Source organism: Sinocyclocheilus grahami, unplaced genomic scaffold (assembly GCF_001515645.1).
Source record: "Sinocyclocheilus grahami isolate Dianchi unplaced genomic scaffold, SAMN03320097.WGS_v1.1 scaffold353.1, whole genome shotgun sequence".
Taxonomy (NCBI): Eukaryota; Metazoa; Chordata; class Actinopteri; order Cypriniformes; family Cyprinidae; genus Sinocyclocheilus; species Sinocyclocheilus grahami.
The window spans coordinates 929,791-940,568 of record NW_015505532.1 but is presented as its reverse complement, the minus strand read 5'-3'; the positions used below and the strand labels follow the sequence as shown (position 1 = coordinate 940,568).

The following is a 10,778-nucleotide window of genomic DNA, read 5'->3' as shown; positions in this document are numbered from 1 at the left end:
TATTTCCTACTGACACACTACAGCAAAAGATAGAAATAACTGACTTAAACCCATATTTTAGCTGCTGAAATAGTAATTTTGGCCACCACTGAATGATAATCTTCATATAACCTTACTGATAATATGGTATTTCCTACTTTGTGACAACCGAAAAAACAAATAATGGTAAGAAGGTTGTGAATTTATCGTCTTTCCTTATACTTTTTTTGTTTTAAAAACAAAAACTTGTTAATCGGGACTGAGCACAATTCAAGTAATTTAAGTATTGGTAATTAAACTAGTTACTTAGATCATCTAAATACTTCAGTTAATTAAATTAGCCTATTAAGTATTGGTTCGTTTGAAATGGCCACACCCACGGGATGTTAGTTTGGATTTGAATTGTAATGACAACAAGAGAAGGAATTTCATCAGTGACAAACATGAATAATTGAAACATTAATTGTGAATAATTATGCTAGTGTGTTCCCTGATATGTAAAATAGCCTACACGTTTCTCAAATTACAATGATAAAATGAAACAAATATTAACCTGTAAATTTGAATTTGTGAATTATGCAATTATATTTTGTAATTATTTCGTGAGTGAAGTACATCATTCTGGAAAATGAATAGTTCTTTCAATATGGTCTATAAAATGACCATTTCTGTTAACCCTAAACACAACAAAATTGTAAATACAGATAAAACACTTGTTTAAAAAAAGTATGGAAAAAAATTCATATTAATACAGTGCATTGTGCCCTATTTTATGTATTTTTCTTTATACACACACACACGTTATATATATACTGTGTATATATATATATATATATGCAAAGTAAAAAAAATAAAAAAAATGTACTGGCAATTTTTTTGCCAGGATATTATCCTTTAATTTTACAGACATTTCCGTTAACCCTAAAATGCAACACAATGAAATGAAAAATTCAAAATACAGATAAAACACCCTTTAAAAAAATCAATATGCAAAAATCCTTAATTTTAATACAGTCCATTGTGCCCTGTTTTTACAGATATATTTAAGTATTTAAACTGAAAAGCATTTAAATATCTTTTTAATGTCTGAATTTAAAAAAAAAAAAACTTTATTAAAGGTATTGTCAGTTGAGCTGCTCCTCTGTTGGGGGTCTGCAGGAGACTGAATGTTTCATCATTTGTCTCAGCTGTACAGTAGATGACTGATGACAGACCACAGAACAATGAGCAACAGACATTGAGCTCTATTCTCAAATAACACCATCTGTGTCTCGTGTTCCACAAACTACACGTTTGTCACTCCCTAAACCCCTGAGATACTTAAATATCAGTGATGGACGTCAAATAATAGTTCCTGTTCATCACATGGACACATTTCAGAAGTGCTGCATGTTTATTTCAGACCAAACACAGTTCTGCTCAACACAGCTTGTTACCATATGTGGATTATATGGCGTATGATGAGGCATCATGAAAAAGTCTGGAGGGTAAAAAACACTCTCTGCTGTATGCTTGCTCAATGTTGATTTGCAAACAACAGACGTGTGGTTTGCAAATGAGATATCAGGTATCAGTCAAAAGTTTGGACACACCTACTCATCTGCTTAATATGTTCCACGTTTAGTCATGAGCACTAAATGAAATGGCACAAATGGAAGTATGCAGTGAACAAAAAGGCTGAACAAATAGCCAATGTCCCTGTCTTTCTATTCATCAAAAATGCTGAAAAAATGGATCAGTTTTTATATTAATAATAAGAAATGTTCATGAGCAGCAAATCAGCATATTAGAATGATTTCTGAAGGATCATGTGACACTGATGTAATGATGCTGAAAATTCAGTTTTAATATCACAGGAATAAATAAATAATAGAAAACAGTTAAATAAAATAAAATTGAAAATAAATTGAATTAAAATAAAATTTGATTTTTTTTTTTACAATAATCCTATTTTTACTGTATTTTTGATCAAATAAACGCAGCGTTGGTGAGCATAAGAGGGTTCTTTCAAAAACACAAAAAAATCTTTATGACCCCCAACTTTTGAACAGTAGATATACATTTGTAATAGAAAATTAAACACGTTCATATTCATATTGAGTCACACTAGACCATAACACCTGATTAGGTAGAAAAGTACATTGATAAAAGATAATCTGAATATTTTACATTATAGTGTCAAATTAAGCCTTTTAATTAAGATGTTTTATGTTTTACATAAATATGTTTTACATTTATTTTTTTAAATTTTTTTTCCCCCCATTATAGTATATTGCTACAGTGAGGCCTTTTCAAAAAGTTCACCTTTGTACCTTATTTACTTCTAAAGGGTGCATATCAATACTTTAAAGGTGCATATTAGTACCTTACACGGCATTTACATGACCATTTACAACTAAAAATTTATTTTTAGCTGTTCATTTACATGACAATGGTGCTTTGAGGACCTGAAAATGCAAACTTTGGAAACCGGGTTTCAAAGTGCAAGTTTTTGAAAACTATATTGTTATCGTCTCTGTGTAAACTACAAAAACGCAAATTTGTGAAAACAATGACGTCATGTGCATATGTATTACGTCTTCAGTCTATAGGTAATGCTGCGTTCAAGTCCTCCTGGGACGTTCGTACTTACAAGTTGACAAGTCGTAATTACGACGTCAGGTGCGTTCAAGTCAGTTTAGTCAGCACAAGATGGCGGTGTACCTTCTTTTAATAAATTACAAGAAAATACAACAGGGTCTGTTAACTCTGCTTATAGAAAATGAAGAGCAAAGAATTCGCATCAGGTGTGTTTTGCGTTTTTAATATTTTTAAGTAACTGTAACAGATTACAGTTACATTTATTTTGTAATTAAATTGTGTTATTCCATTACATGTAGCTAGATACTCCCCAACACAGGACTTAATCAATGTAATGTGACCCTTCTGAATAAAAGGATTCATTTCTTACTACTAAGAAATATTACAAGTATCTATTGTTTAGTATTTTTCGTACTAATATTATTAGTAGTATTTCACATGGTACTCCCAAAAGGTATGAATAGTGTACCATTTGGTGTTCCACATGACTTTGATTACCATGGTACATGTCCACAACCTTGGTATTATTACCATGGCATATGCTCAAAATCATGGTTTATGTGTAAGAACATCATATTTCCATGGTACATATCCAAAAACAAAATGGAAATTCCATCAACATTTTAAAACAATGGTATTTTCTTGGTATTAAAAAATGGGGTATAATAAATGTCCAAACATGACCAAATAACCATGGTCCATGGTTTTAGAAATGTTTTTAAAAACACTGTATTACCATGGCACATCTTCAAAAACATGGTATTACTATGGTACATGTCCAAACAACATGATATTTTCATGTTGCATATCCATAAATGAAAAGACATTTCCATGACATGTGAACCCATAGTTTTTACATGGTATTATGTCCCAAAAAAAACAGGATATTACCATATACATGTCCAAATAACCATGGTATGTGTCCAAAGACACTGTATTAAAATGGTACTTTGTCTAAAACAGGTTAACAGCAGGTAATAGGTACTTTTTTGCTAGTGTTGTATATTCATTAACAAGGAAGACATTTTTTTATGGATGTATCCACAGGTATCCACAACACTGTCTCTCTCTTTATGTGGACATGCAGTAACAGTCTTGATAGGCAGTGTAATAATCAATTTCATATGCTTGTCATCTTCGCCTCTCTTTCCGTACACTAGTCGTCCCTTCAGACTAATAAGGGAAACCCAAGACAAATATATTAATTAATATTAATCTAACAGAGCCTCACAGGGAGACAAACAGCACTAAGAGTAACAGAGGTTAGACATCAGGGGTCATGCAAACATATCAGAAAGTGGGTGGACAGCGATGCCACATCCTGTTTGATTCAGGAGTGATTCCCAGGCCTTGTCATGGTAACCTCTGTTGGGGTTAAAGGTCAGAAGTTCTCTATGCTCTCACAAAAAGTATATTACATACTTTCAAAGAAAGAGACACAGAGGATGGGCTTAACTGATTCAGCTGTGCTCTTTTAGAGATTTAGCCTCCTCAAAGTCCAGGCAAAAGGGATTATGAGCTTTTTTTCTCTTAGGAGCGTGTTGATTTCCCAGTTACTGTTGCCCAGTTGGAGGGGTATGAAATGAAACCCTCTAAATCTTCAAAGACTGAAGTTATTTCAAATCCTGTTTTCTTCCTCAGTGTATGGCCTTAATCCAAGACCTGCTGAAGGAAATCCAGGAACTCAAAGAGTCCAGAGACGATCTGAGACTGGAAGTTGATGGTCTGAACAATCAGCTCAGCCAGGTGACCGGACATGCACACCAATATCATTAATCAAACAATTTTGCTAATAAATATTTAGCACTTGTGTTACTTGATAACATGTTGTCATCTTCAGCTGAACATGAATGAGTTGGCAGACCGTATCATGGCTATGGAGCAGTACTGCCACCAAGTGGAAGATTTGGACAACACTACGGTGAGTATTGCTGTTAAAGTACAACCAAAAATGTAACTTTTTCTCACCCTCCTATTGTTCCAAACCAATAGAAGTCTTTTTTCATGGAACAGAAAAGTAGGTATTTAGCAGAATGTCTGAGCTGATGTTTTCCATACAATGTAAGCATATAGTAACCGGTGACTGTCAAGTACCAAAAACTTTGCAAAAAACATGGTCCATATGACTCAATTGCTATAAGTCTGAAGCCATGTGCTTTGTGTGGGGAGCAGCCTGAAATGTGCACCATTATTCATTTAAAATCTTAGCTTGTGAAGACATGTTAATGCACGGATACATTAGCAACATTTTATCAAATGTTGAAACATTTTATTTCACTGACAAGAAGGTCCAATGTCTAAAGTTTAGCGATGTATGAAGCATCTCTTACTATTGCAGCTTTTCATTGGTCAGCATGAATTCAAACTAAATTTGCACTTCAGTCGAACTCCAGATTGCACAGATTCATATTTCAATCATGACAACTCTCAGAAGATTTTAGCATGATGATGGATATGGCAATGTTAATGTATTTGGTCTTGGCGGAATAGATCTGCTACGCTGCTGATGTTGGTTATTGCTGTAGTTGTAGATTATTGCTGCTGCTGCTGCAATCAAGTACAGGAACTTGCTACTGCCAATGCATACGGCGATACGGTGCCATGAGTATTTAAGACATACTGCTGCTGCACAAATAGCATATAAAATAACCCGTAGCAGATCTATACAGGTGGAGCTGGGGAAGGTGGAGGGTTTCAGAGAAACTTTGAAAGCACGCTGCAGGAATCTCAAGTGAATGCTAGCCAGCCATATAAATGCAAGGCAGTAAGCTCATTGGCTGCATATGCAGCATGAACCAGTCAGCTTGTACCAAGTCGTTTAACTCTCTGAATATCATCAGTTACGTTAACACCCGTCAGCCTGCGCCATCTAGAGTTTCATGACTGGATTTTGGCAGTGAAATTTTTTCAGGATTTTTTGATGAATAAAAATAGATGAATAGTTCATAATAACAGCATTTATTTGAAATAGAAATCTTTGTAACATTATAAATGTCTTTCCTGCCACTTTTTATGAATTTAATGCATCCTTGCTAAATGTAAGTATTAATTTATTTAATAAAAAATGTCACCAACCCAAACCTTTCAATGGTAGAATTAAAACATTCCATATATTTATTTAAACATGTCTATATATGTTTAAATAATGTTTTGATATATGGATTTTGCCCTTTCTAGTCAACTGAAATGTTATTTTTGTCAAAAAAGAAAAAATCCTAAAAATAAACCCTGCCCCAGTCACTATTCCGTATTGCAAAATGTTGCAGCTTCAACATTCTGCTGATTTTCTCTTTTCATGTTCCACAGAAGAAATAAAGTCAAACTGATCTGAATGACATGTTGATGAGTAAAACAAGACATAATGTTTCATTTTAGGTGAACTATCCCTTTAAATTGTTTTGTGCTCAAAGAATAACATGGACTTTCAGTGGATGGAGAGACTTTGCTGCCTTTACCTGACATCAGAAAATAGTTGTGTGGTGTTTATTTAGAAAACACACAAACACATAAAATTTTTCCTCTCTCTCTCAGAAAGAGCTGAAGGATAAGATGGCCCAGTACCCTGTTCCAGAGGAGCTCACGCAGTGTGTCACATGGGAAGTGATGCAGGCTGCGCTCATCAGCGAGAGGCAGAAAATTCAGGAGGTACGTCCAGCTGTAATCACTTCATACACAGCATGAAGTCAATTTAGTGTGTCCTGCAGCTTTCAGAAGCCAATAACCTTTCACAGCCACACTAAATCTCACAGGTTCTTATCACAGTCATTGTTTGGTTAGAGCAGGCGGCAGCTGCAGTTGAGGCAAACATTGACCGGAATGAATGATTTGCTAAATGTAAATGCATAACCAACATCTACAAACACAAACCGAGGCCAAAACCAAAGACATCCGTCTCAGTGTTTCATGCAAAGCGCAATATACGCTGAAGGACAAGCTGATTCTCATTCATGAGATGCTCTTTGTAAATTACATTCCCTCTTGCATTCCCAGGGGTTGCAGGACACCCTCTCCGCCGCTAAAAACATTGCACCCGTTCACCCTTTGAACCTGGGTATCCCGTTCAAAGACGACAGAGCGAGTACAGCTGGCACAGCTGGTGTAGATCTCTCTCGGCGGGTTTCTCCTCCCCAGCAGTCCCTGTCTGACGGGGCTCTGTGCACTGTGACGGGCCGCCGACTGTCCCGGGTCAGCATTGGGGCTGAGCGCTACCCGGAGACCGTAGAGGCTCTGGTGGAGGTGGGCGGACTGAGAGACAGGCACGAGAGTCTGGAGGCCCGCGTGGGGCAGCTGGAGGCGAACAAGGCTGATCAGACCCAGCTTCAACATCTGTGTGATCTTCTCAATGCCATGGGTACGACACAGACAGCAACATGCTTTATATGCATTATGTCTCTGTTATTCAATAATAATTCTAACCACAGTTATGATACATTATGCATATTCATGTTTACAAAGCGGCACGGCCTCAAGTCACCATCATGTCATTCTAAACCTATGTGACTGACTTCATCTGTGGAACACAAGATATTTTGAAGAATGTATAAATCGTTTCTTTCCATACAATGAAAGACAATGGGGTCCAAAACAACAATGAAAAACTTTAATTGTATAAACAAAAAAAAAACACTGAGACATTTCTCAAAATATATTCTATTGTGCTCTACAGAAGAAAGAAAGTCATACAGGTTTGAAACAACCTGATGGTGGGTTAAAAAATTAATTACTCACTTTCATGACTGTTTTAACACACTTTGTAATAATGTCAGATTAAACGTTTGTACTTTAAATTACATTTTAAATCATTGTTTCAATAATCTTTTGCCATGCTTTAAATAACGACACTTATTTTGATGTGTTGACTAACATACTAAAAAACATCTAAAGTACTTGATTATAATTTAACTGTAGTGAGTTATTCAGTATTACATTTACAAGTTAATTTGATTAATTTAGTGTAGTTTTAAATGTACTAAATTGCAGCTTCTTTTTGTAATTACAAATATATTTAAAAAAACATGAAATACAAGTTTTAATAGAAATGACATTAAAGTATATTTTAGTTTAAATGCGTGTCAGTACATTCATCAATACACTTTACCCATATTTCAATAGACAAGAGAAGTAATTATGAAATTAACTTTAAAAAGCACTCTATAGTTCAGTTAACTACATTTAATATAAATTTAAACAATATTACATTTTCATTTAATTGCAATTTCATTCAGTTCACACATAAGTACATTCTTTTAAAGCATATTATTTCCATAATAAGTACTTTTTTTTAGCAGTATGTTAAAGTGTACTAATTTTCACAAGGGATCTCTTTAATGTTAACATTGGAATAAACAATTTCCCATATTATGTCCATAGTTACCAAGAAACATATTTACTTAATATTTTTGTTTGCATTTTGCATCTGCACCTCATCCAATCAAATATCCCTCTCATAAAATGTGTTAAGAATACTTTTATAATGCAATTTTTGTTTACAGTAAAGTTACTATTAACCCTTGTGCGTCAATTAAAAAAGTTACTCTGAGGTCCTTGGAGGACAAAAAATGTCCCATGTCAAAAAAACTGTCATAAAAATGTGAAGCTTGGCAGACCCTTGGCAGATTATTGTTGAAGTTAAAAAAGTTGTAAAAAAAATTTTGAAACCAAAAAAAGTTAACGAGGTTTAAGTTTGTGAAAATGATTTATGAGCAAATTTTATATAAAATGTATATTTTATAAAACATGTTAGTTGCTAGAAAATCAAAGCCATAAATCTAAACAAGTTGTGTTCCAAATTTGAGGTTGATATCTCAAAAAATGAGCTTTTAGTAAGATTTTGTTTGGGTGCAGTACCAAACTTTTCCCATTAGATTCCAGCAAAGCTCCACTGGCGTACACAGCGGTGGGATTTGTGATTCGCAGTACAGTATAATTTCCCAGTATAATCATTTTTTTTAGGACACACATACAAACCACACTCTAACATCCATACTAACACACCCACACAATTATAGCTGCATAATTTATCCAAATGGCTCTATAATACAGCAAAAGCAGAAAACAGGAAAAATTTGAGTATTTGCTTTATAGGCCAAACCTGAGAAAATGGCACCATCTGGTAAAAAATTTAGGTTACACTTTACTTGAAGGGGTGTGCATAAGACAGACATGACACCTTCATAATCATGACATGACACCTACATAATCACGACATGACACATGTCATGAATATGAAGGGTTTTTATTTATGTTTATGACAACTGTCATTAAGTGTCATTCATTCAGTTATGTCATTTTTAATGCAAATATGACATTATTTGACCTAACCCTAACCATAGCCCATAACAAAGACATCTCAAACAATGTCATCTTTGCATTAAAAATGACATAACTGAATGAATGACACTTAATGACAGTTGTCATAAACATGCATAAAACCTCCTTCATATTCATGACATATGTCATGTCATGATTATGAAGGTATCATGTCAGTCTTATGCACACCCCTTCAAGTAAAGTGTTACCAAAATTTAATTTTGAAGCCTTGCCAACAGAATGAAAGCCTATTAACAAAGACTGCATCATTTTATAGTTAAATGGCCCTGGGATTAAAAATTGCCTTTTTAATGGGGACATTTTTGTCCTTAAGGTCCTGAGAGGAACAATTTTTTTGTACCTAGTGTAAAATAAGTTTATTAAAGGAAATGCAGGTAAAATATTACAATTCTAATAAAAATACACACTTGTGCCCAAATGTATGCAGTTGGCATTAACACAAAACAAAACTGAAAAAGACAAAAATTTCCATAAGGATGCATAAGGGTTAAGCTTGTGTATGTTTAAGTGTGTTTTTGACATTTTGCTTGATATGTTTTGTGATTTCTGTAGAAGAGAGGCAGATTCCTGACCGTGTACCAGAGCAGCTGAATCATCTGAGGGCTCTTGTGGACAGTCTGCTAGCAGATAAAGAGAAGGTATGACAGAAACACTCACTGACTATGATTTTAAAATCAAAGTAATAACTACTACACTCGAAACTGTCCTTCAAACCGGTCTTTTCATTTTGTTACTCTATCAGATTTTACAATCCCTTAAGAAGCTGATTTGATCTTTACAATATCTGTAATTATGTAAACAGAGCCTCATCTAGACGTATATTGTTCTTTGTCATTTGTGTCAGTCAAACAGACTCATTCCGGTGACTAAGCAACAAGTGCCGGGCTCTATCTATCTATCTATCTATCTATCTAAAATGAGGTTTTTGATCAGATTTAGTTTACTCCCGGGGAAGTTTTATGTAGGTCCAACACACAGACACACACATATACAGGAGCATAAGCAGCATGTTACAGTCTAGATGACTCCTGTAGGTGTCAGACGTGGAGAGTGTGTTGATGGACATGAGGACGGTACAGGTGTGTGAGAGTTCAGACTCTGCAGGACAGAGCACAGGTTCAGCCAGCGGTCAGGACACACACTCCTCACAGATAGAGCAGCTGAACCTGCAGACGACTCACATCAGGTACTACTCATCTCAAGTCTACCAGTCAACCATTAGAGACATGGGACAAAACGTATCCCACAATTTTGAAACAGCAACATTTGCATTCAGTGGTCAAAATTGGTCACTGTGTTCTAAAACCATTGTGTTATATAAATGTTGCATTAGCTGCAGTAATGAGAATGCAGCATCAGAAGAGAGATGTACAAACACATCTACAACATTTTAAACTGACACTATGTCAAGATCAAATTGTTCCTCAGTTTTCTGGAGGAAGTCATCCCACTAATTCTTTTATTAGCAGTTAAAAAAGAAAGCACAATAGAAGTGTTTTTTACTGTATGTCTCACACACACACATACACACACTCATGCAGGATTGCAGTACTGAAGCTGGATGAGAAAGTGCAGGAGCTGATAAGAGAGAAGATGCGTGACAGAGCAGAAGGGAGATACAGTGAAGACATACGCATACAAGAGCAGGTCAGACAGACAGAACTCGCCTGGGTCATATGGCAAACATTCATGATAAATTAGTTATATTTTATATATATATATATATTTTTATTTATTTTTTTCTTAAATATATACATGCATGTGTTTGTATTTATATATACATAATAAATATACACAGTACACACACATATATTATGTAAACAAAAACTTTTATTTTGGATGCGATTAATCGCGATTAATCGTTTGACAGCACTTATATATATATATAT

At 34.8% G+C, this 10,778-nt stretch overlaps 1 protein-coding gene across 1 annotated transcript in view; it reads left to right on the top strand.

The window, feature by feature from the left end:
- The window catches only part of LOC107548685 (uncharacterized protein C16orf96-like), a 38,245-nt gene that overhangs the window by 12,831 nt on the left and 14,636 nt on the right, over window positions 1–10,778 (top strand). The window contains exons 2-7 of the mRNA XM_016229473.1: window positions 4,201–4,305; window positions 4,400–4,480; window positions 6,091–6,204; window positions 6,550–6,610; window positions 6,662–6,910; window positions 9,442–9,527. Coding sequence (XP_016084959.1) covers window positions 4,201–4,305; window positions 4,400–4,480; window positions 6,091–6,204; window positions 6,550–6,610; window positions 6,662–6,910; window positions 9,442–9,527 — 696 coding nt within the window. The remainder of the gene's footprint in view (window positions 1–4,200; window positions 4,306–4,399; window positions 4,481–6,090; window positions 6,205–6,549; window positions 6,611–6,661; window positions 6,911–9,441; window positions 9,528–10,778) is intronic.